This window comes from Calypte anna, chromosome 15, assembly GCF_003957555.1.
Source record: "Calypte anna isolate BGI_N300 chromosome 15, bCalAnn1_v1.p, whole genome shotgun sequence".
Taxonomy (NCBI): domain Eukaryota; kingdom Metazoa; phylum Chordata; class Aves; order Apodiformes; family Trochilidae; genus Calypte; species Calypte anna.
This window is the reverse complement of record NC_044261.1, coordinates 2,958,871-2,984,868: the sequence shown is the minus strand read 5'-3', so window position 1 is coordinate 2,984,868 and position 25,998 is coordinate 2,958,871. Positions and strand designations below refer to the sequence as shown.

At 44.0% G+C, this 25,998-nt stretch overlaps 2 protein-coding genes across 3 annotated transcripts in view; both read left to right on the top strand.

Annotated features, from left to right (window-relative positions):
- The window catches only part of MPHOSPH9 (M-phase phosphoprotein 9), a 28,221-nt gene extending 21,412 nt beyond the window's left edge, over window positions 1-6,809 (top strand). Inside the window, exons 18-24 of the mRNA XM_030460519.1 lie at window positions 751-926; window positions 1,690-1,854; window positions 2,176-2,296; window positions 2,751-2,851; window positions 4,600-4,811; window positions 5,257-5,325; window positions 5,808-6,809. Coding sequence (XP_030316379.1) covers window positions 751-926; window positions 1,690-1,854; window positions 2,176-2,296; window positions 2,751-2,851; window positions 4,600-4,811; window positions 5,257-5,325; window positions 5,808-5,909 — 946 coding nt within the window. The 3' untranslated portion in view covers window positions 5,910-6,809. The remainder of the gene's footprint in view (window positions 1-750; window positions 927-1,689; window positions 1,855-2,175; window positions 2,297-2,750; window positions 2,852-4,599; window positions 4,812-5,256; window positions 5,326-5,807) is intronic.
- Window positions 6,810-8,947: 2,138 nt separating this feature from the next.
- The window catches only part of PITPNM2 (phosphatidylinositol transfer protein membrane associated 2), a 127,881-nt gene continuing 110,830 nt past the window's right edge, over window positions 8,948-25,998 (top strand). Inside the window, exons 1-2 of one of the 2 annotated variants that reach the window (XM_030460289.1) lie at window positions 8,948-9,347; window positions 22,698-22,797. The gene's annotated coding sequence lies outside the window, so the exon portion shown is untranslated. The remainder of the gene's footprint in view (window positions 9,348-22,697; window positions 22,798-25,998) is intronic. The other variant, XM_030460287.1, reaches the window with a different exon arrangement.

Here is a 25,998-nt window from a genome sequence, read left to right as displayed (position 1 = left end):
CTTCAATCTCCATTATGATGGAAGTTAAACATTTCTAAGTACAGTGTTACCTGGAATTCATTCAATTGATATTTTTAGGTTTTGTACTAGTTAAACCAGGTCCTAAAAAAATGTCTCAGTGTTGTAGATGCTAAACAATTCCTTAAAAACAAAACAACTTTCTTCCTTCACTAACCTGGTGTGAATTAAGCAGCAGCAGCCCTCAGAACCATCCTTGCAGTACCAGAAAGCTTCAGCTGCACCTTGTGCCACTGCCCTTGTGCTTTCCCTGTGTGTGTCCAGTTCTGCTCTGAGTGTGCTCTGGATCTGGGATGGGAGTTGTAGTGGTTGGCTGCAGCTTTGCTCCTCTGTGAACCCTCAGATGTAATTTAAGGTGTAATTCCTCAGTAGGTTGTCCCCTTCCTCAGACACTTCTAAAGCTTCTGTCAGGGTGTTCTCAGCACGTGTCAGGTCACCAAATTTAACAGTTTTTAACATTTAACATTTTTTTTGTCAAAACAAAAATCTTGAGAGTGCTTTTTTTGTTTCAGACAAGAACCTTAAAAGATTGTTAGCTAAAACACAACCTTTTAATGTTCTTGTCTGAAACAAAAAAAGCACTCTCAAGATTTTTGTTTTGACAATTATAATTGCCAAATGAAATTTCTCCAGGTTGTTGTTGTTTTTTTATTTCAGATAGTATTTAGATATGTGAAATGAAGTAAAAAACCTTGAAACTCTCTTTTTTTTTTTCCCCCCACATTCTCTAAGGCACCATTCTCCTCCTGAAAAAGACTCCTCACAAGAAGACTCTTCAACAAACACAATAGAGAAGAAAGAAACTGAGATGTCAGAAGCACCCATAATAAAAGCCTTTAAAGAACTTGAAGAAGGAAAAGCATTCAAGGATTGGGGTACACAGACAGAAAAAGAAGACACATCAGCAAGTAACTTCTGTTTTTTTACTCCTGAACTTGTCTTTACTGGCTTTGCTTTGTCTGCATGTCTTTTGGTTGTGTTATTCCCAACATTCAAGTCCACCAGCCTGGAGTGATGGGATAAATACAGTTTTAGCATGCAAACTTCTGGAGTTTTCCTAACAGCATGAAAAATTATACAGCTAAGTGACTTGTTTAAAATAGAGGGAAGGCAAAGGTTGCTGTTAGGTCTCAAGTAAGGGGGAGTAGTTACCATCCTTTTTCTAAGAATATCTCAGTATTTATAAGCAGTTAATGGACTCCTAACAAAGCTCTGGTTGGTTATACAGCTGTTTGAGCTTTGTTCTCATGGTGTTGTTTCAGTGTTTCCTGTAAGACTGCACTGAGCTGGTCTAACAACAGTGATTTAGGAAGCCTTGTAATTAGAAACCACTGAGCTGGTCTTAAATGCTCTTATCCTTGGTTCAGGCAGGTACTCCAAGCCTCTTTCCCAAAATATGTTCTTGTCCTGCTTTGCATTGTCTCTCTATTCAATCAGTGTTTCTTAGCTTCTCCCACATGAGCTGCAGAGCTTCCTTTTGCCTGACTTGAACTTTCTCTTCCATGAATCTGATGAGCAGGAAGGGAAACTTGAGCAAAAAAGCACAAATATGTTGAAGTGAGGCAGCTTAAGTGCAATCTTCGTCCAATAGAAGCTGAGTACAGGGGAATATTTGTGAGTTCTTGTTTTGAAAACAATGGATGAATGTAATAACTTTTTCCTTTCAATTAGAAACATCAAATCGACGTCAGACTGTTGGGTTTGTTGAAACTCCTTTAGTTCCCAACCGATCCCCAGAGAAAGGTAAAGATCAACACAAACAGAAACGCTACAGCTCCCCTTCTGGCCAGAGGTCATCATCCCTTCCTCCTTCAAACAGGAAATCAAACACTCCAAGTAAGTGCTTTGCTGAACTTTGGTTTGTGTGACTCAAAAATGAGAAGCAAATAATAATGAATGACTGCTCTGGAAGAAAGAAAAATAAAGGTGGGATTGAGTATTCTAACATTCTGGGAAAAAAAAAGCTTGTTTATAATCATAGAAACCCTGAGAATTCTGAGTTTGTTTTAATTCTTCTGTGTTATGATGCACTTTTCATCTCATTTAAGTGAACATGTAGACAGCTTTGAAAAGCATGATTTGAAGATGGATGATATGAGTGGGAGATGGTGCATGGGGAGAAGTTTTAGGGACCTAAACATCCTTTCTCTTTTGCAGCAACAAGAGAGATCATGTTGGCACCAGTCTCTGTGACATACAGCCCAAAAAGATCCCCAAAAGAAAACCTCTCTCCTGGCTTTAGCCATTTGCTAAGAAAAAATGAAAATACAGTAACAAGGTGGGAGTCTTATAAATACCATTGTGCTCTGATCATTATTACAGCAGCAGTGTGTTTATGGAGACTTGGGGCTGTTGTTTCTTCTTCATTAAAAGTCCTAAAAAATAAGTCAGGAAGTTCATAAAGTTCCTGGCACCTACAATCTTGTTAAAAATACATAAACTTCACTTTCTGCTAACTGTACTAAATACCATGGTTTGAGAAGATGTTTAACTGCAATATCAAAGTGTCACATGAATGAGTCACATGAATGAGATATTTTGGTGTGTAAAAATAGGAGTACACTGGGGTATGGTACTATGAGCAGTAATCAGAAAACTCACAGTGCCTGTGGGATAGAAATAATTATATAAAAGTAATGATTTATTTAAACAAAATGTGATAAGGTAGAAAATATTATATTCCTTGATATATGACTTCTAGAAAGTAATTCTTGGTGCTTCCTGCTCTGTAGGTTTGATATACTTCTAGATGACCTGGAAACTGGTCCTACATCTTTACAGCACAGTAACCCAAGAAAAAGGCTCCAGTTTCTCTCACTAGATGATGCAGAAGGTGAGCTGTCAAAGTAGGGAAAAACTGTTTCTTTTTTCTTAATCTGTTAAGGTTAAAAAAGGTTCAGGTTCTTCCACATAAGCAGCAGTAACAGCCTCTTAAAGAGAAAGCTGACACTTCACTCTTAAAAATCCTCAGAATCTTGTTATTCCTGAGGACAAATACCATTCATTCAGTGTTTTATTTTTATGTATATGTGTGCACAAAGGCAGTGGAACAGCACCAATAATGAAATTAAGAAAGGAGTGTAGCGGGAGGAGCCATTCTTGCTCCTGAAGCTCGACAAGCTGCTGGTCTCTTCCAGGACTCCAGCCACCACACAGCGCTTCCAGGGTAGAAGTGTAGCGGGAGGAGCCTTTCTTGCTCCAGAGGCTCGACGAGCATCTGGCCTCTCCATGCCTCGCACCAGAGTGAGCTGAGCTCCTCTCTGTGGGTGTGTGTTCCACCTTTATTGGCCCCCTGGCCTTGCTCATGCCCAATAGGGGCCTGTCCTAATCAGGCACAGGTGGACTCACACCCACTCTTTGGCAACTCAAGGCACCTGGTTTGTCTTCTCTACATTTCCCCCCTTTTTTTTTTTTTTTTTTTTTTTTTAACACTGATTACAGAATACAAACATTTTACAAACATTTAACATGCCATGAGATTCCATCCTCCTAGCTTCCCTCCGCTCAGGGGTTTCCAAAGAGAGAATCCTTATCTTGGCTTCCCTCTGTTCAGGGGTTTCCAAACCAAAGAGCTTTCTGGTCATACCTTTCAGGGAGAGTGTTAGCCCAGGCATTTTTTCAAATCAGGGATAATGTTCCTGTTGCCAGCTCCTCACACTGCCGCTTCTTTATGTTGCCCGCATTCTCCACCAAATGTAGCGGGAGGAGCCATTCTTGCTCCTGAAGCTCGACGAGCTGCTGGTCTCTTCCAGGACTCCAGCCACCACACAGCACTTCCAGGGTAGAAGTGTAGCAGGAGGAGCCTTTCTTGCTCCAGAGGCTCGACGAGCTGCTGGCCTCTCCATGCCTCACACCAGAGTGAACTGAGGTCTACTCTGTGGATGTGTGTCCCACCTTTATTGGCCCCCTGGCCTTGCTCATGCCCAATAGGGGCCTGTCCTAATCAGGCACAGGTGGACTCACACCCACTCACTGGCAATTCAAGGCACCTGATTTATCTTATTTCTCTACAAAGGAGGGCAATATGTTTTCCTCTGCTTAACTCTCTTACACAGCACATATCTCAGTAGGGTCTATATTCAGCTGTTCCTACTCATAAAATCCTATTGCTACACATTGCATGACACATAGCAAAGAGCAACTATAATAAAACCAGTTGTTTCAGATTTTTTTAACTGATTGATTGAGACAAATCTTTTCTCACTTCTGTAGCTTGTCACAATGTTCTGCTTTTGTTTTTATTAGTGTGTTTATTTAGACTTGTGTTTTCATGACAAGTAGTCTACTTGGTGATATTTAGAAATATTGTAAATTGAAGTAATTCCTAATTAGCAGAGTGCAATAATCTGTTGGTTTACAAAAAAAATATGCTGTGGTAGAAGGATCACTTGAAAGATCACCCATACAAATGTTTCCCATTTTTCTGAGGTATTTGCTTAAGACAGGCTAACAAGGCTCTGCTGGTCACTATCCTCACTTTATGTCTCCAAGATCACAGTGCTTTGCTTGTTGTCAGTTTCTTCTGTCCTGTGTAATCATTTCAGACCAACTACAAACCAAAGCCCCCTGTTTTGTTGATAGGAAGGCCTCATCCTGGTGTCAGGTACAGTTCTGGTGCTGAATCCATGGATTCTGGAATGAAGAAAGTAACAGCGTGGGATGAGAGGAGCCCAGCACAGAAACATGAGCCAGTGCTGTCATCTTGTGAGGGAGACTTCAAGTATGCAGCAAGGATTAAGACTCTGGCTGAAACAGAAAGGCTTTTTGATGAGCTGACTCAAGAAAAGCAACAGGCAAAGATAATTTTTATTTTAAAGTTGTGACAAAGCATGGTTGTTGTACGAGAGGAAAATATGGAATTCCCATATTTCAGTCCTGTCCCTAACTTCAAAAAAGGAGAGTCATGTTTACATAAACACAGTGTGGGTGGAAAGGCTGGAGTCCATTTGCTTTCTGTCTTAATGGGCAGTGCTTTAAATCAGCCTTTCAAACAAGGCAGTTTGTTCTGGCAAGTAAGAGCCCTCTCTTCAGAAGGATCCTTGAGACAGTCTGTTGATGAGTGTTAGCTTTGGGATCAGTTTCAGATGGCACAGTATTATGGTAACACAAGTGCTTCAGAATAAGGCTGAATGTGTGTCTGTAATATATACACCTCACCTCTCTTTGTCAGATAAGTTGGGAAGGCTCATACAGCCTCTTGAAACTGTAATTTACAGCTGAAGTATTTTCCATTACTAGATTGAGGCTGCACTGAGTCGAATACCTTCTTCTGGTGGAAGAGTGACCTTGCAAGCAAGATTAAATCAGGTGAAAAAGCTTTTACATGACTGTTCTTTTAAGTTGCTCTTCCACAATTTGGAAATACATAGCATAGATTAAAGTTCTGCTATATAATATGGGGAATTTTTCCATACCACTGAGAATTGTCCCTGAATGTGGCTGAATTTTGCAGTCTGGGTGAAAGATGTTTTTCAGGCTTCACTGCATTAAAAGATATTGGGAAGTTACTGCAAGTCTGGGGAATTTGTATGCAAGTGGTTCAGAAAAGTTTTGGATAAGTTTAGAGAAACACCAACAACCCTCAAGTACAGACACAATCATTAAAAGAATATGAAAAGTTTGCAGGTCTGGCTCTAGATTTGCGAGTGGTAACAGAATGCTCATAATGCATCAACAGGAATAGCTGACCACAGGAATAACAGCAGTTTCCTTATTTCAGAAGCATCATGGATTTTGCTGTATGTCATTAAATCCTATTTTTCTTTCTTTTCTTCAATTTTTTCTTTTAGGAAGCCCTGGAAGATCGCTTGGAAAGGATTAACAGAGATTTAGGGTCAATAAGGATGATTCTGAAAAGATTCCATGTTTTACGGACCTCTGCAAATCTTTGACAATGCTCTCTGGAATGCAAATATGCTCTTTTATTTTCTTTTCTTTTATTTTGCACTAATATGTAATTATGCACTCAGTAAATGCAAATTGTTTTGTATTTTTATAAACCCTCCAAAGTAGTTTTACAACCGTGTTACCCTTTACAAACAGCAATATTTTGTACTTCAGACAGCCACCTATATTTGAAACATATTTTTGTTACACTTGAGAAATCAATGTTTATCCTGTATTGTACTATTTTTAGAAATATCAAGTATTTTTAAATAGTGATACTCAATTTCTAAGAACAAGAAACTAAAAGGCAGCTTGTTTTCAGAAAATGACAAAGTGTTCTCCTTTTGCACTTGGTTTTCCTTGACATTTTATAAATGTTTATGGTCTGATGTAAATATTAGCCAATAGGAAATTTTGAACTTAACACAGAAAAGCAACATGAATTACATGTGTTTAAGACAACTACTGTTCTATGGTAAATCCTTTTAACTGAAACCTTATACCAGGGATGTTTTTCATGGTGACAAAACTGTGAGCAATACTTGCATTATGGCTGGATGCAGCTCGGGGGCTGTTTTAACAGTTTGGTTGCCACTGGCTGTGTTTGGAAAATACTGCTCTGAATTATTTGATGTCTCCCACAGTTGCAGTGAGCACCAGGATTCATGAGAGTGCCAGCAGCCATCCTGTTTCCCTGAGAGCAACTCCAACTCCAGGACTGTAGCTACTTAACTGAAGTTACTGGTTTGATATCCCAGGCTGGGTGTGGTGCCATGCCAGTGTTCTGATCCCATACATTTCCAAACCAAATCCAAGCTGTATTTGTGAACCTACATACATTTTTCTTGGTGAAAAATACATATTTGCTAGCTGGCATCTTGCTGAATTACTGTCCAACGTTGATATTTGAGTTTGTATTTTAATATTAAATAAATGTTTAATTAGATTCTTTCCTCCTACTCAAGAACAGTAATAGGTTCTGGGATGTTACGTCAGTGATAATGTAGGTTTTAATCATATTGTGCCTTTTAAATTCTGTCCTTGTCCAAGATGTTTAGCCACCAGTGATGTGATTACAAGGCCAGAGTAGCTGTCATAAAGGAAGCATAAAGGTCTGATTCTAATTTTAGAGTGCTGTATTTTAAGATACTTGGTGAAGAACTGTCCTACCCATGCACAGCTTGTTGAAAAGCTGCGTTTTAAGGTTCTTTTAGTCAAGGTGTTAGTTACTCATTTTCCCCTTTACTCTAAAAGGTAGAAATTCCACCTTAAATGCTTACAGATAACTTGCTCAAATAGACTTCCAGGTACATGAACAGATGTTCAATTTTGATGGTAGTTCCTGTTCTTGTAGTTTCTACTCAGAGCTGAAGGAGGAAATCAGATCTTCCTTCTGCAGCTTTACTATTCAGCTGAATAATTTCCCCCACCATTTTAAGTTGGTAATAGGTAGAGTTTAATAATGTCTTTCAAAAGTTATGTTCAGCCAGCAGGATTTCTCCAAAGAGCCAATCCATCACAGGAAAATTTCATGAGTCCACTAATGGTCTTGTTTTCTTTCATCAGCACAACAGCAAAACCAAACCAATGTTTCTTGACAGGCATTAGAAACAAGTAGGTAAATCAGCTCAGCTATTTCCCTGCCTCTCCTTATAACCTCCCTTTATCTCCACTCCATTCTTTCCCCTCCTATTCATATTCATGTACTCTTTTTTATTACATCCAGAAAACTGAATTGTGAGTCAGAATTTATTTTTTAATCAAAAGTCCTCCTCCATCTGTTGGAGCTCTTGAGGCTATTTCTGTTCTATTATACCACTGAAGAGAGGAAAGAAAAAAGAGAAAAGTGTTGCTTTTGGTAAACTTCTAGCACAACCTTTTCCAATAACTGGCTGGCTCGGGGTGACCTGTGCAGCATGGTGCCTTCAGCCTGATTCTTCAGAGGGGCAGAGAGGATCTGCAGTTCCAGATTAAAGCAGTGGGAGGCCAGAATGCTCAGTGCTTCTGAAATTCCGACCCGAAGCAGCAGAAAGTGGGGCACATGAAGTGCCTGTTTACTGTGGGAAACGTGACTGCACGCTCCGGGTGCTTCACTGGATGCTTTCTTTCTGGTTTTTTTTCCCAATCCCTTTAAAAATTCTTCCCTTTAACACAAGCAAATTGCCTTGCTGGGCAGGATGGGTACTAATAAGGACTTTTAGAGAATCAGAAGCTTATGCTTCCTCCGAGGACGACTTAAATCATCTTCCTCTTGCATTCTGATGCTGCTCAGCACTCTGCCGAGTTTTGTGGGCAGCCCCAAGCTTTTTTCTGCCTCAGGCTGGCCTTGCAAGACCCTTCCCTGCGTAGGTTTCTCTGTGATCAACAAACATTACAGCTGGGGTTTAACCTTTGGAAAACACAATTCGTCCCCATATGTTAAAGAAAATTAAAAAAAAAAAAAAAAGGATCTTTGTACCGTGGGTAGCTTGAGGGATAATCTGCCTTCCACTGGGTTTCTAAAATGAGCTGCACTGCAGAGTGGTGTTTACAAACTGGGTTACTGGGGGGCACGGGAAGGAGCAGGAATAGGAGCAAGTCTTGGTGAATGAAAAAAAAGCAGCAATTTGAAAGATGTGTAAAACAGGACACCAAATTTTGTTGCTCTTTTTTTCCCCTGAAGTTTCCGAATTAAGTGATTGCTGAACCTTCAGGAAATTTTTTTACCCCCCCCCCGAGTGTTAGCAGAGAGTAAAGGTACAGCAGTAGCCAGCACTGCTCCGGTTTGGTGCCAGGGGCAGGCTTAGAGCAGAGACCGGAGCTTCACTCATCACCGTAACCCGGTGCCGGTACCGAGGGGGGACGGGCACCCAGCGAAGGGCAGGGTACGGAGGAGGCCTGGCCTGGCCGCAGCCTCGGCAGGGGATGCGCCGTGCTCGGCGCAGGCCACGCTTCTGTCTCCGGTCCCGGTCCCGGTCTGAGCGAAGCAGCCGCGGGTCCTGGCGGCGCTTCCCGCCGCGGCCCGCAGGGGGCACTCCCGTCCCACCCTCCGTGCGGCGGCCCCGGCCCGGCCCGGAGCGGGGAAGGAAGCGGCGTCTCCCGCGGCAGGGGCACAGCTCGGGCGGGGGGGATAAAGCTGTCTGGGCTGCGGCAGGGCAGGGGCAGTGCCGGCGCCGGGGCTCTTGGGCTTCCCGGCTTCGCTTCCCCCACCCCCACCTCCCCCCCTGCAGCGCGGAGCTGCGGCGGCAGCCGGCCCGCCCGCCTCGCTTCCCCCCGCCTCCTCCGTCCCCGCGCCGCGGCAGAACCGGCGGTCGAGGAGCTGCCTGCGCCCGGCCCAACCTCGCCGGGGATTATGCCAGCGGAGCGCGGGCATGTCGGCAGGCAGCGACTCGTAGGCAGCGGTAGCAGCCGAGCCGCGGCGGCATCAGCAGCGGGAGCCGCGGCCGCTGCGCCGGGAGCAGCCGGTGCGTGGTCGGGGGACGCGCGGGGGGGCGGCGGGGCGGGCCCCGGCACCTGGCGGACCCCCGGCTGTGGCTCAGGGGGAGTGGGAACCGCCGGGAACCAGGGGACGGGGGAGGATGTGATGGGGAAGGGGGGGAAAGGGGCTCATGGGGCGGCTTCGGTCTCCCCCGAGGGGCCGGGGCGGCTCAGCGGGCCCTTCCCCGGGGCCTCGGCGGGTGGCGGAGGAGGAACGGCCCCGGCGGGCACCCGGTCTGTACGCCTTGAGTGGGGTCGGGTTGTCTCGTCCCCGCCTGCGGGATGCGGCGGCGGCGGTGAAAGTTTCCCTAATAGAAAATGACAGGGAGGGACAGGTCTGCTCCGCCGCCGGCTCTCCGGGCGCTGCAGCCATCGCAGGACGCTGCCCCGGCTCCTCATTGCTGCACACGGGATAACGAAGGATCCGTAGCTTTGCTCTAACCGGTGTACCCGCGAGGTTTGGTTGTTTTGCACCCCCGGGACCCCTTGGTTGTTAATTCCTCCCCGTGCTGTCGGGTTGTTGCAGGCACCGAACACCTTTATCCTCAGCCCTGGGTCGTGGTGCCGGGATCGGGGTCTGGCAGCCGGGGCGGGCACCGCGCGTTTCGTAACGGCCGCGGCTCGCGCAGGGGGAGCGGCGGTCGCTGCCTCCCAGCACCAGAGGTGCGAGGCCAGAGGGGACCCTGCCCACGGCAGAGCCTTCATCCCCGTTGTGTCCTTCTTCGTCCCTCAGTTCCCTCATCTCTTCGGGCTTTGCTTTCGATGAATTTGGCTGTGGTGGAGGTGCCCCCGAGCCCCTCGGGAAAAGCCTGGCCGGGAGCAGGGGGTGAAGGAGCAGCCTGGGGGCGGCTGCCCTGCCTGAGGTAGGAGCAGGGGGAAGAGCCCTGCAGCGGCTGAGGAAGGAGAACCCCGGGGATTTTCAGGGCTCCAAAACCCCCTTGCAGTCGGTGACCTGCTGGGTGGCTGTCTGGAAATCAGCCACGCTCCTGAGGTGATGCCTTCCCTCAGCAGGGAGAGATTTTTCCTTTCCTGATGGTCTGTTCCTTAGGTGGGTGCTGGGTGGGCTGCAAGAGGGAATCCTCTCTGCCCGGCCCAGCCATTCCTTCTCCTGACTCTCCAGCACTTGATGGAAGGTCCAGCCTGGTACCCCTGAACAACCCTGCTCTCCATGTTGGAGTGTGCTGCTGCTGCCCTGGGCCAGGAGGCTACAGCATGAGCAGCTTTAGCTTTTTATGCGGCTGCAGGAGAGTTAAATCCCATCTTTCACCCCCTCGTCAACTCCTCTGACTTTCCTGAAGAAGTTGAAGCCCAGAGGAGCGCACTGAGGTACTCAACCTGGGTCTGGAGCACCCTTAGCAGAGCCAGGAATGGGGAACCTGTGTTGAGTCAGCCACACATTTCAGACCTGTCGTGTTTTACGTTAAAATGCCATGACTGAGGAAAGGTTTATTTAGATAATGTATTTAAGGAAAAAAAAAGAAAAAGTTTCTTCCTGTGTTAGTACCTGTTCTGAAGTGAGAACGTCCCATCTTCAATGTGGTCTGTGCATCTGGAAGCAGCTCAGTGGGTAACACCATGCCAAAAACTGTCTTCAGTCTCTGAAGGCATAATCTGCATGTGCTCAGCTCTCTACATGACAGCAGTTCAGCAGGACAATGGTAACAGATCAGTCTTCACTGACATCAGGACTTAAATAGGAGGTAGTTTGATTACATATCGAAATATCTGTGGCCAGTAGGACTCCTTATCGCCCCTCTTGCATACTGAGTCCCTCTCTATGCCCACATCATTTTGCTCTCACTATATTTTTATCACGGGGTTTATTTTTGTCATGACTGCGTTGTGCTCCTCAGTAACACAAGACTGCCTGTGCTATAGAGTTCAGTGCTGGCTTCTGAGTGATTTTTTTTTTTTTTCCCCCCACTGTTGAATAGGAAACTGTAGTTTGTAGGGCAGCCTTTTTCCTGGCCTTTGGCAGACCTCATGCCTGTTCTAGTTGATAGATTGCTGTATTCTGACAGGTAACCAGCTTGTCGTCTTGGCCCTGGGCTGCTGGGTAATTGAAATGCCTCCTCAGGATATACAAAATAAAGAATAGCCAAGCATGAAAGCACGGCTGCAGGCTTGTCCTGGCTTGCTGTTTTTCACAGGAATGTTGCTTCGTGCTCCTTGCAATGTATTCTGGTTGTGGCAGCATCTCTGAGAGGGAAAGAGAAACCAGCAAGCAAGGGCTGGAAATGCAGCTTCTTGTGCTGCTTGCTTTTGGTAGAGCAGCCTTCTGGTTGGCTGTGAGGTTTCATTAATCATATTTAAGTTTCTGCCACTAACTTTTAATTAAAAGCATGGTTGATACCACTTTAATGAGTGTACGGGTGTTAGCCATCTTCATGCATAAAAATGCTTTTTAATTCCCTTACTATTCCCTTTATGGCCCTTAGATGCTTTTGTTACCATTTAAACAGCATACAGTAGCAGCTGTTTATCTTCTTAATATAACTTTTTCTTGCATCTGTGTTGAGGAAACACTAATGGTTTGAGTAAACAATTCCCTGGTATCCTTTAACAGGATCTTTTTAAGTAACTTGGCAGAAAAGGTTGTAAGTGAGAGCTAAATAGTGAACTCTAAGGCTTGTGCTGACAGCAGCCTAACGTAACTCTGCTAAAATTGTTTGTCCTTCCTCAGGCTGACATGAGGTGGTGAGGAAAGCAAGAAGCCCTCAGACTTTTGAATCTGATGAGCTGAAGAAAAATCTTTCCCCCCAAATGATAATTTCTTATTAAAATAACCTTTCTATTTGGGGGTTGCTTCTGAGGGTGCATTTCAATCAGTTTCTCGTTGTGTTGTGCATCTAACAGCCCAAGCATTTATTGTGATTTACCATCTGGCATGTAGGAGTTGTATCTAACTTCTCCTTTTAGTTGACAGCAACCAGTTTGAAAAGACCTTGTCCTGCTTTATTTATTTTTTAACACAAATTTTCAAACATTACAAACAACAGGGGTGTTAAAGGGTTTTGAAATTAAATAAATATTCTCTTTTTATTCACCATTTGGTCCTGCCTCTGCAAGTTGGTCTGGTAGAGAGGCAACACATCCTTCAAGCAAGCTAATTTAAAGATGGGTCTTCCAATTAGTCCAAACCAGCATTTACCTCCTCCCTGCATTCAAATAAAAGTCTTGTCATTCAGTTGCTGTCTTGGCAGCCTGACTGGCTTCAGAAAATGGCAAGTGAAAGCTGATGCTTACTCCTGAGGGTACTTTGACTCATGCCATTCATGCATATTCATGGTAATGTCCTGTTCTAGGACCACAGGATCCACTGAGAAGAGGTATTTTTTACATGATATTTTGCTTTTAGGATTCCTCTTACTCAAGAGCCATGCCTCGTTTTGAGGAGAGGGAAGGAAAAGACATCAATGTCTGTCTTTATTTTCTTAGAAGGAAAAAGCACCATTTAAACCCAGGGTTTTCTTAATAGCCAATTTCTCTTAATGGTGAAGATGCTTTCTAATTTAATTTTAAAGCTGGCTGACGTAGGGTATGATGCAATTAATACTTCTGTTTATCTTCCCATATTAGTAAGATATGTCTAATACTCATTTTGAGCCTGAAAACAGAAGCAGAAATGTTTTGGAGTATCCAGTGTGAATAGAAATGGAGTAATTAATGTGGGGGGAGGGAGTAAAAAAACCACTTTATTTTTAACTTGTTTTCCTGGGTATTGGAGGAAATCCAAATGTCACAAGGTTGTACCAGGGCAGAGGAGTCTGTGAACCATGGGCCAAGGGGAATGTGGCTTTTCTAGGCATGGAGTCTGTGAAGTTTTACATGAGCAAAGCAATAAATGATATTTATTTATTAAGTTCTTAATGTGAGAAGAACAAAACAATTCAGCACTGGGCTAACTTAGATCCTGTTACTTCAGGGAGTTTTTATCAGCATGATGCCAAAGTCAATACACACAGCTCCTGAAGTTGTCCTTCTGCATTTTCCACAGGCAAGGGGGTTCACAGGTGTCAAGAAACAAGAGGGGAGGCACCTCTAATCACTGGAACAAGGAGATTTTGGAAAAAAATACCAAATGGTGAAGGAACAGCTGCAAGTTTTGTAATTTATCATCACAGCAAGGATTCCTGTCGGGGACAGGGAAGCTGGGTCTGATTTGTTTGGATTGCTGGCACTTGCATAATGATCCCTGAGCTTGGGGACACTAATTCAAGCTTATTAGCTGTCCTAACCCCCAGAGCAATGACCTGGGAAGGTGTTTTCTCTTCAACTGCCCAAGAATTAATTGGGAGGGTAGGAGTGTGTAATCACATCAGCACGTTGAGCCCTTGGGCATATCTTGGTGCTTTAGGGGTGAGGCTTCTGTTATCTCCAGCTCCCAAGGAGTTTGATGTTTGCATGACTTAACTCTGGATGTGTAGTGGGGCCTTAATTCCATTATGTACTTTAAAAGGATTTCAGGTTTTTATAGTACAGCCCTGGTAAGCAGCACTTCAGCTGCTGCTGTGTCTTGTGTGGGTTACTGGGGAGGACACTGGTTTTGGGCTTCCTGGATCACTCTGGGGCTTTTTCAGGTGATCTGGAGTTAACACAGAGAACCCTAAAAAGGCTGTGGGTATTTCTTAGGAGGTAAAAATTCATGTGCTGCCATCAGCCAGGAGGTGTTTGAATGCAGAGCAAACCAATTTTATATCTGTATTTATATACAGCCATGTGGGTGGTGATATTGTTTTATATAAGTCAGAAGCCAGTTCAATGGGAGTAACTTCACTTGCAATTGCAATTTGTTTCAAGATCAATACCATGACTTAAATGACCTCCTCCTAAAGGTAGAAAGAGAGCAGAGCAATTTTCTCTCTGTAATTTTGAGAGGGCTCACCTATTTTAACACTTCTTTTTTTTTTTTCTTTTTCTTTTTTTTTTTAAAAAGAAAGAAATAGACATTTTATATTTATCATCTCAGATGAAATCGAAATCTAAATATTTACATCTTTTTGCTGGATCTGAGGTTGAGCACCAGTTGTAGGCGTTGCCAAGCTGTTGGGTTGTCTCCTTCACTGAGTAGGTTGGTTGCTTCAGGGTGGTGGAGAGCTGGAGCCTCAGCTTTCTCTCTGCTGTCTTGGAGCCAGGCTCTGCAGCTGGAAATATTTCCCTCTGTGGGCTTGGTGACCTGGCATTACTTTCAGAGGGTGTTCTAGCCTAAACATGCTGAAAGCTAAACATGTGTTATCTCCAGCAGAAAGCAGAGTTAACTGCAAACTGTGAAACCAGAGGGGGAGTTCAGGATACAAGTATGTAAATAACTCGGGGATATTTTGTGCAAAGAAAAAAAACCCCAACAAACCAGAAGGGGAAGCAAGGCCTCTCATTTGCTTTCTTGTCTCCTCGGTTGCACTCCATGGCTGATTTAGTGCTCTTGAGAAGTGAAGGTAGAGGATCACTTCTGTTTTAAACAAGGGTAAACCAGCAGCAGACATCCAGAGTGTTTTAGGTTACAACTGATTAGAAGAGGAAGTAAGAATCCCAGAGTTTTCTGTCTCCAGTTCTGAGCTTTTTTCCAGTCCAACACTCAGTCCTCCCAGGCTGTGCTGGTCAAGTGGCTCATCCTGCAAGGGATGTTCCCAGTGGGGTTATTTTTGGGGGCAGGACAAGCATGGTGCTTTTCAGCCTCTGATGTCCCAAAACAAGCTGCTGGAGAAGTGCAGATAGCTTCCTCTCTTTCCTTTCCCTTTTGTTTTTAAACATCATTTGTCCAGACTCTTGGGACCCATTATTTGTCTAGCCTGTGTCTGGATTCCAAGTTTTAACTTCAAGAGATGGGAAATGTTCTCTAGCACATGTCTCCAAAAGTGTGTTTAGCATGGCTACCATGTGTCCCTGGTACTACAGAATATTTTTAATGTTGTCTTTTGCATACACTTAGTGCCTTATAAATAAGCTTTTCAAAAAAGGACATTTAACATGCTACTTTTATTGAAAGGAAAGAGTTGTCTTCTGTCCTTCTCCATCCAACTGCCCCGGCAGAAAAGGGAGCTTGAGGGAAGATCTCACTAATGCAGCATCTGTACTATCCAAGGTAGATGTGTAAAGCACTATTTTCTCCCTGATCTCTCTTCTGTTGTCTGTGTGTCAATTTGCTGACAGACCTTCTGTTTTATTCATTGTTCTCCAAGTAGAATTGCAGAAAGTGCTAAGGATGTTTTTATCTTGAACATCATTAGCAAAAATCCTCAGCTAAACTCTGTTGAGAGCCTATTTTTATTCCTGGCTTAAAGGCAGAGTATAATTTGACTTTTAGACCTCCTATTCTTCCTAAATCAAATTTATGGCACCAGTAGCTAGGAGAGTCAGCTTCTGATTATAAACAGATTTAGAGCCACCAAAAAAACCCCAAACCCTTGAAATCAGCTTGACAACTGCTCAAGAACCACCTTTTTAATATTCCTACCCAGTATTCTCTCACAGCAAACGTAGCTCTTGTAGATGTCAGTCTCTCCTGCATATTTTACTTAACTTTCTGTTGATCTCTCTAAAATAATACATGCAGATAAGCATTTTTTTTTGCTTTAAAAAATATGTATTTGTATGTGGAAACCTGGGCTCAGCCAGACAAGAGTCAGCTACAGATTCTTGTGCTGAGCTGGGGGAGTACAACGTGTTGGTGCTTGGAGTACCTGGTATAAAGCTGCTTTTTGATAGACTCTGTGTTTTCTAAAGGTTAAATTTCTATTTCTCCTCATAATTCTTTGCTTTCTGAAGCCCAGGTGGGGATCTCTGGAGTGCCAGAGGCTGGGGGCAGGTGAGACATGGCCATCCTGCTGTGGGTGCAAGGTGAGGGGGACCTCTGGGTGCTTTTTTAAGCTTTATCCTCACAGTCTGCATGGCAGCATTTGCCTTGAACTGCCTGCTCTGGATGCCTTGAGCACTTCCCAGAGACAGCATAAACACCAGGGCCAGGATACAGAGCCCAGGGGCTTAGTGTTGCCCTTATCATAAAGTATTCCATCTGGAGGTGGGAAAAAAACCAGCCTTTACAAGGGTGACTTTATCTCAGGGCTGGCAAGGAGTGTAGAGTGAGTGACATGTTTCCATTTGACTCATCTGTTGTCAAAATGGTGACACACTTGAGTCACATTAAAAAAAAAGACCTTGTAGCTGAACTGGCACATCATTCTGGTAAGCAGGGAGCATGGTTTTTTTTCTTTTTTTTATTATTTTTTTATTGGTTTTGCCCTTGTTAAGCAGTTTTTTTTTTTTTCACCCCCTCCCTGAGATGGGATGAAATTGATTAATGCACTCACTAATGTTCTGGGTTAAAAATAACAGCAGAACCTGTTTCAGGTGCAATGCTGGCTGCTTAGCTGTGAAGATGTTCAAATAACCTGCCTCACAACTATTTAAAACCCTAAAAATGAAATAAAATCAGAAAATGAGTGCCCAGTAGCCAGATGGTTGGAAAAGAACACCCCATGATCAATGAGGCAATATGTAAATATTTTCAATCATTATCCCAGTACTGCTGTGTTGACATTGAAATTCAAAGTGCTATTCCATGGGACTCCTCATTGATCAGCAGATGAGCTCTGATAAAACAGAGAATAAAAGCAGAATACTCAGCATTAGTATGGACTGAGTTTAGTTGACAAGGAAAGGCATCCATCAAGGTTTACAAATGGGTATCAAACCCTCTTTAAGCATATTAATGAGACACTGTGTTTCTTTCCCTGGCTGGCAAGTAGGTATTAAATGGGGTGCTACTCCTTGAGTTATTTTGTTTAAAGTGAAATATTACATAGCTGGCTAATTTATGGGTGTTAAGTGCCTCGTTTTCATGGGAAGGGGCAAGGTGGAAGCTGTAAACTTTTCTGCTGGAAAGGTACCTAAAAATTACTCAAAACTAATATAAACCTAATGGTTGAATTAATACATGTTTTTGGAAAAATGGTCCTCCCAAAAGCAGGCTGTAGAGAGGCTGTGGGGCTGATTTCACTTTGCTATCACCCCTGTGAAGGTTTCTTTCTCATGCATAAAACATGAAGTTTCTTCAACACACACAGGTGCTGAACTCACCAAGAGACTTTTCCTTGCTTTTCTTCTTCCTGCCTCATCCGTGCTGCTGGAAAAAAACCCAAACTCGTAGGTTGTGCTTCTCTCAGAGGGGAGTTTGAAACCTGACTCTAAATAGATGCTTGGAAGAGCAGCTTTTAAACATCTGAGTTGATAGCTGCCCACCTCAAAATAAAGTGGAGCTGCTGCTGCTGTGTGCTGGGATCCCAGTGTGGAGACAGGAGCTCAGCTTCTGTCCTGGGAACAGGTCACCTCTGGGTGGCATTGGGTGTCACCTCTTTCTGTCTCACAGAGACTGATGGGAGGTTCCTAAGAACCTTGTAGGGATGCACATAGAGTGTAGGGTTTCATGTAAGGGATTAATGGCTTTTGAGAAAGACAGGAGAGGGCTCTGCAAGTGAAAAGCAAGGTTCAGAACACAGCTTTCTGAAAACAGTTTGCTCTTTGCTTTCTCTCTCCCTTCCCCATGGGTCTGGCTGCTTACCCAGGACCCTGTGGTGTTGGGGAACATAACCCCAGAGGGATTTTGGAAGATCCAGATGCTACAAGCAGCAGACAGGGGAAAATGCTCTAGGTGCTTTTTTGAGCTGTTTGTATTTTCTGGTTAACTGCTGCATTTGTCTTGTGTGTTGATCATTTGCTGGCATATCCTGGAGCCTGTTCCTCTGATTACAGAGTTCTTCAGGATCTGGGATTTATTTCTCTCTGGTTGGTTGCTTTTTAGTTGCTTATTTAACTTCCCTTACTGGTTTTTTGGTGACTAATTGCTAGTAACAAAACACCTGTGAGGAGGAAGGACTCTTGTGACTATCTGTGGTCTGGAAGCAGTGTTTTCAGGGGCATTGCAGCATTTGACCACAGCTGACACTTATTAGGGTTTAGCATTTATTAATTCAGCTTGTGGAAAAGCAGTAGGCTGAGCTAAACCAGCTGTGGGGTTTTCTGGAAAGTCTTGCAGTCACAATGCCTCTTTCAGAGGCAGGAGTGAAGAAGTGGAGTAGCAGTACAGTGGTTAAACTGAGCAGCTTTCAGGAGCCAGCAGAAAGCATCTGATTGCCCTGGATGGAAAGGTAAATGTCAGCTCTGTGAGTGCAGTGGGGAGTTTTCAACCTTGATGTTAAAATGAGTCACCTCCCACCTGCTGCCACTTTCCCCTCACAAAATATATTTGCATGTGAAGCTCTCTCCACTCTGCTCTCATCCTTCTCTCCCATCAGCTATGGGGTTGCTCCAGATGGGATCTTTGCATGAGTTTGGTTCTGAGCCACTCTGATGCCCAGAGCTTTTCTTGCAGAGATGCTTCCCTGAAAGCTTTTTGAGGAAGGGAGGAAGTTTGTAACGTTGAGCTTTGTGTGTCACCCCTAACAAAATGTTTGAGCCTTTTGGGAGCTCTTGTATTAGCTTGAGATTTTTCTTGGGTTGCTTCTTCCTTTCCACAAATGTGTCCTTTGTTCAGTGAAGCTAAAGACACACTTGAGTAGTATAATTTTAAAACAAGTCACTGAAACTTGTGTATTGGGTTACCTCTTCCCACAAAATGTTTCTGAAACACAGGGTTAATTTATTATCAGTGTAAAAGAGGCTGAAAGCTGACAATTCTACATTTAAATTTTGCATTGTTGATCTGTTCTCACACCTAAAAATAAGAATAGCATCACTGGGGCCTCTGCAAACTGCAGTGACTTGAAAAAGTGATGACTTGGTAAGACAGTCAAGGTGAATTGGGTCTGATTAGTACAGAAAACAAGTTTTATAAATATCCATCATATTCTGGAGTACAGGAATTATCTGTTACTTTCAGTGCTTACTGTAGAGAAAAGGCTGCTGTTTATGTTTCCCAAAGGCAATAATTTCTGTTTCTGTTTCTCAGAAATGTTTTCCCTTCAGTCACTTTTGATTCCAGCACTGTTAGCAAGTGTGTAGAGAGCTCTGTCCCTCTCTTTGGATTATTTCTGACTTGCTGTCACTGAAAAGATGAAGTTTTGTCATCCTTCCCCACCTACAAAAAAAGGGAAAAAAACCCCTCACTCTGAAACCAAATTATCAAGCTGGTAGGAAGCTTGATTTTTCTTGAACTGAGGAGGTTTGGTGTCTGCTTTCCAGGTTTGCAAAACTGCCCTGGGAGATTTTCAAGGTTGCCCCCAGAGTGGGTCAGGTGGGGGCTGAAACTTTCTCCAACCATGGGCTCTGCTGGTTCTGAGAATTGGGCTCTGCTGGTTCTTAGAAGTGGGCTCTGCCCTGCAAACCCAGTGAATCCAGCCAGGGTTCTGGGCTGACTCCATGTTTTAAAATGTATTTATTGCAGTGTAGTTTTTGGGGGGATGATCCTTCTGGGAGGATGCTGTCCAGGAGCTACAGGAACTTGTGTAGCTTGGGAAAACAAATGGAGAATGGACGTGGAGAAACTCTGATTGATAAGGAGTAAATTATTGTATGAAGTGGTAAGACTAAATCAAACTGGGTGTATATTGGGTTAAAAAACCCCATGTAGGTATAATTAATCCTGTTTGAAAAGAGAGGTAACCTGAGGATTCTTGTTTACTTGCAGATCAGGATGGTAGGATTGCTAAGAGGACTAACAAGACCTTTCTTTCCTGGAAAAGTGTTAAAAAGTTCAAATGCAAAGCAAGATGAAAATGTTGCATTTAAATATATTTCCATCATACAGATTTGAATAGGAAATTTAGAGAGAAAATCCTTTGGCCTTTAAATCCCATGGTTTATAACAGTAAGGGAAGAAACACTTCAACTTTCCCTTTATGAAAAATTTTTTTACCTAAGGGATTCCTTAAGAATTTAGTGGATTAAGTCTGCCCCAAAGCACATATGTAAATCTTTGTCACAGATTTCTATCTATCAAATAATGAAATATTCTTCTTCATTTGATTTCAAGATCTAATTTTAAAAGCAGTAATGATTTTTCACTGCTAATTTTGTTGTAAGCCTGCAGAGTCCATTTTATTGATGATCTGTGTCAATATTTGGAGCATGGGTGATCATAAAAAAATCAAAAAGATTTCACTTTGTAGCACGTTGCAGACATTTGGGTGGCAGCAAGAAAAAGGCATCAAGAGAATACATGAGACAACAGCATCTGTGTTAGAAATCCTGAATTGTAGCTCATCCTGGATGGTTGGCTCAGGTTTTCTGTTCAGCTTTGGTGCCTTCAGCTCTCAAAGTCCTTGGAAAAGCTGAGCAAGTGCCAGGAATGTTTATTATAAACCATTTCTGTGCAGGTGAGGGCACAGCTGTGTGGTGCCTGTTTTGAGGCCAGGGCTGGAAGCTGCCCATGAGCCACACACCTGCTGGGTGGGAATCCCTCAGACTTCAAACCCTGGGACTCCAGGCTGGAGTTTCCAGCTCAGAAGGATCCACATCCAACAGTTGCATCACAGAAGGTTTTGAGACAGGTGAAGTGAATTGATGCACAACACTTTCAACATTTTTTTTTTCTTAAATAAACCCAGCCTGGGAAAGCAGAAGTGGCATTTGGGCTCCACATGATGGGCTCAGCTGTGAATCAGCAGATGACGTTAATAAGCATTTGTGGACTATATATATATATATTTTATTTTTTTTTTTTAAGCTGTCTGGCTGCTTGCTCTTGGTGAGATCTGGGAAATTAATGGGCCTGAAATGTTACTCACGTTTGCTCTTCCTCCAGGGTGACTGTAACCTGTGCAAGCACTATGATTTTTTTAAATTGCTGTGCAAGAACATACAAGGAGTAAAGAGCTGTAACTTTTTAAAATTGTTGCCAAGACAAATCTATTAACTGAGGCAGGGTATTGCAGCTAAAGGTATAAATGGAGTTTTTTTTCTCAGCATTTCAGGTCCTTTGCAGGGAGCAGAGCATATTGGTGTGGGTTTTTTTCATAACTCTTTGGTTTTGGGTGCTGGTGTTAAGGCTTGGGTTGAGGTCCCAACCAAGGAGATACCTTTTTCTGTGTGTGGATGTGCACCCAGATTTCTGCTACAAAAACACAGCTCCTGCTCCAGGGAAGGACAATTGTACCAAAAGGGGAAGAATTCTGCTTGTGCTGAGGTCAGTGAGTTAAAGGCAGCTGCTTCTCAGGAGTGTGTGGGAGCTGCTGAGGTTCATCCTCCCCCCACCCATAGCCAAAATCTTCTGCTTTCTGTTGGCTTCCTGAGGCTGTGGTGGGGGCTGCCCATGGCTCAAACTTCCAGCTTTCCCTTCTCCATCCACCCTCCTACACCTTGGGCTGCCCAGAGCTGATCTGCTTGGGGAATGGTGGGGACAAAACCAAGCAAGGATAAGCCAAGAAATTGAAGATGACCTAAAGGAACTTGAATATGGTTGGGGAGATCTGAGAGGGGGGAGCAGATGTGTGTGCCCTGAGGTGCAAAGCAGCTGCTTGAAAAGCAGAATTAAACCCAGTTGGCAGTGGTTGGAGGTAATGATGAGACTCTGCCTGAGGGCATCTCTTGGAAAAGTAATGGGCTTCTCAGAAACAAGAAGCAAACCACATGAGCATCTGGGAAGGTAATGGATGCAAAATCCTTCTGGCTCTCAGCTCTCCTGACAAAAAACAGCCCTGGGAGAAAGCTCGTAGCTGATGGCTGGAAAATGAGGAGTAATTGGGCTGCCTGGGGTGGGCATTTCCTGAGCTGTGTGGGGAGGGAGCTGGATCCATCCTCTTGGACCCTGCCAGTTCACCAGCCATGGAGGTGCCTTCACCCTTTTCCTCACCCTTCCAGGGGTGGACAGACCAGTGGGGTTTAGAAGGGCAGCTCCAGCTTTCCAGCCCTGAATGTGGGGCAGTGCCTGTGGCTGTCAGGAAGAACACTGCAGTGTGATGCTTTCTGTCTGTGAGGCTGTCACCCTGGTGGGAACCATTTAACACCCTCTTTAAAAGGGAAATGCTCTGGAGGAAGTGATAGCATTGTACAGACAGAGCACATAAGAGTGGTCAGTGCAACGTGTGTGTGTTGTTCTACTTTTTTATATATATATTTTTAATATAAATTTCCATGAGTTAGTGATGAGGATGACTCATGGCTTGGAACAAACTCCAAATCCCTGAGGTGCTCATTCCGCCCACTATCACGTCTTGAATTTCTGACCTACTGGAGGGAGGGATGTCTGCAGAGAAACTCTGAAGTGCAATTATAAAATATTGGAGCTTTATGTTGTTTGCATAGGAACCATTAGCATGGTACAACTGTGAAAATAATACAGCTTTCTTCTTGCTTGATTTCCCAGGGGCAGGGCAGTTTAGCAACTGTGTTTTATCTTTCTCTAGGATGTTGACACATGTGGACCACCAGTGACATCCTTTTTCAGCAATGCTGTGTTTACTCCCTCCTGCATTCAGAAGCATCTAGAGAGATTTCTTGCAGAAGGTAAGTTCTGGCTCTTCAGCTGGATGACTGTTCTGTTTTGTTTTGTTTTGTTTTTTCTATGTTAGAAAAAACACATTGAAATGTTACTAAGGAGCTTGGTAATGAGTATGACTGAAACTAGCTTGCTGCTGGTGACAGAAGGGATTAACCTGAGCTTGAGTTCCACTTGAATAGATACTCAGGGGGAGTTGTGAGAAAATGGAGGATTTGTTCTACGAGTTGCTTTTGAGAAAAACTTGGTAGTCACAGGGCATGGTTGGCTTAAATTGGACGGAGGTGTGTATTGGTAATAAACCTCTTTTTCAGGAAAAGTCACGTCCCCTGGATTTTTCTGTCCAGTCAGCATATTCAGAATCTTTCAAATAAATAAATTAAAAAGGAGAATGGATGCCCAGGGTGTGCAGTGAACATGATTTGTGGATATTTAAATCTTGTGTGGTTCTTTTGCCCCCCCAAAATCTTGACCTTGTTGCATTTTGTGTAGAAATAAACAGTGTGCAGCCTCTGCTACTACCATCAAATCTTTGTGTCTGTCTAAAACTGCCACCCCCCAAAATTTCTACCTTGTTTTGCCCTCTGAACTTTTAATTTACTTTCCATTGCCAAGAGAACTGATGTGCAGAATTTCCTCAGTAGAGTCTAGATGTGAAAGCAAGTACCCTGTGGTGCTTTTTACCAAGTCAATTTTAAAATGTTGAATCTTTTAATGAATGTACCTACCTGCTGCTCCCTCATGCCTTTGGAATCTTGCTTGTGGGTTTGCTGTGTGTGCATCCAGCTCTCACCAAGTCTTTCTGGGAGTTCTGGAAATGTATATCCTAGTGGACATCCATCAAATCAGTGGCTGAAGAGGAGTTTTTCAATAGATGGGGTGTCAGATGGGGTAGCTTTGCATCATCTTATTTTCCTCCAATTTTCCACTGCTCATTTTTTCTTTTCCTCTCTCAGAAAAGGGTTTTTGCACAGTAGCCATCCAGTGGCACAGCAGCTTTGCATTTCTGCTGCTGGATGCCAAATCTCAATTGCTGATTTTTGCTTTAAGAGCAACAAATTGCTGGGAAGAGCAGAGAATGGATAAATAACTGAGTTTGGATCTGAGACTGTTCACTCAGCACACAATGTGTGTTCATTTTCTCTGGATTGATACTTCAGGGTCACAGCAGTCACCCTGAGACTCCACTGACACCAGCTCTGCATTAACATGCAATATCTTTACCAGAAATCCTTGAACCAAGGGAGGTTTCTGTGCCTTAATTAGCTCCTGTCAGGAAATTGGCTCCCAATGAATTCCTCAGCATTCCCTCTGTTAATTCCCTTCCCAAAGCCTCTGGCTTCAGGGTGAGCAGAGCTGAGGTTGGGCTGTTTCCAGGGCTGGATCTTGTCCCTCTGGGATACCTGATTTCCTCGAGAGAGCCCTGCAGCTTCTTGTCTGCCCACCAGAGCTCTCTGAAGGAGCTGCAAACAGGGCTCTCTGGGAACAGCCTGAACTGGAGATGCTGCTCCTAGAGACATTATTTGCCATCTGAGTTTATGCTCCTGTGCTTAGGGAGAACATTGATGCCCCCAGAGCTTTGTCTCTCTTGCTTTTTAGAGCATGCACTCCTCCTTTCCTCCCCTGTAGGCTGTTGTAGAGGTGAGTGTGTTTCTCTGAATTAGTGGTAAAAGCAAAGAAGTACAATTTTTCCAGTGTTTAGGGTTTGCTTTGCTTTTGAGGCTCTACTCAGTTAATTTTTCTGGAGGAATTAACAGGGCTGAAAGTCTTCCTTAAGAGAGGTGCCCAAGTGGACATTTGTTTCCTGGGCAGGTGAGGGGGAGCTGCCTTCAGCATTGTGTTTCCAGCAAGATGACTCCATGCAGCTTGCATCACTGGAGACCAAATAACCTCTGTGGACTGGAGGGAGAAAAATTGGTTTTCAGCCTTGTCAAGGAATGCAGTGTTTGTGAAAACAAAAAGCAGAATTGCTATGTCCTGGAAAATGCTGTAGGCACTGGGTAATTTTCCCTTCTGTTCTGTCAGCATCCCTCTGCAACCTTTTGTTTTTTCCCAGCAAGTTTGAATTCTAACTCCTGGACAGTGAAAATGCTGGAAGGAGGTTCCTCTGGGAATATTTGGCATAGTATTATACCAGAATCTAGGAAAGCATCCTCAGTCCCTGGTACAAGCAGAAAGAGCAGAATCTGAGTGGCATTTGTGCACATGGAAGCTGTAAGTGATGTTTGTGCCTGTGGGACAAGAAGGCAGAGGGGAAAGCAGTGAGATGGGGGAGGTGGAAGATGCAGAATGAGGAGGTACCTGCTGCCCTTCAGCATCCTCCCTTAGTGCTCTCCAGGGGCATTTTTGGGTTTCCACTGGTCCTGCAGAAGCCTGGATGGGATGAGGAGGGAGTGTTTGTCTTGGGCAGTAGAGATAGAGATTGACCCCGGGCAGGAAGCTCATATAGAGGAGAGGGAAAAGTAGATGAGGGGGAATTGCAGGGAGCCTTTGCTGGTGAAGATGTGAGGCAGGCTGCGGACAGAGGTTTTATGCACTGGGGAAGCAGTGGCCTCTCTGAATGATCTGTGCACATGACTGAAGGATTGCATGGGGTTCTTTCAGATTCCTTCAAATGCCTTTCTAGCAGCCCCTGCCTCACCTGCAGTACCTGTCTTTGTGTCTGTGCCATGCTGTGTTTTTTAGGTATATTTCCATCCCTGGCAGTGAGATATGGCAAGCTTTTCTGCTTCCATAGCCCTGAGCCCTTTTCTATGGACACAATTTGGGGCTGAATCTTCCTTAATCTGTGTCCTGTACTTACCAAGGGACTTGCTGTGTGCCCTGTGACATCAGAATTGTACCCTTGTAAGGGGTGAGTTTGTGGAAAGCAACTGATTGCAGAGAAATCCATCCTTTAGCTGGATCATTCATAGATTATATGGCAAAATCCAGTGGGATCAAGGTGGTGACAGAAGGATGGGGGCTGCTTTTGTACTGGCTGGGAGGGGAACACTGCTGGGCAGCATAAGGGAGCAGGACAATGGTGACATCCCCTGTCTCAAGGGCTTAGTGTGGGATTGGAAGGGAAAGCTCCTAATGGGTGAGGGAGGAGGATTGGAATCTTGTAAAGGTAGGAGGTAGCTACAGATAAACTGAATTAGACCTCACATAACTCTTTGGAAAAGTAGAGAAGGATCCCTTTTCAAAACAAAGAGAGTCTGTAGAGT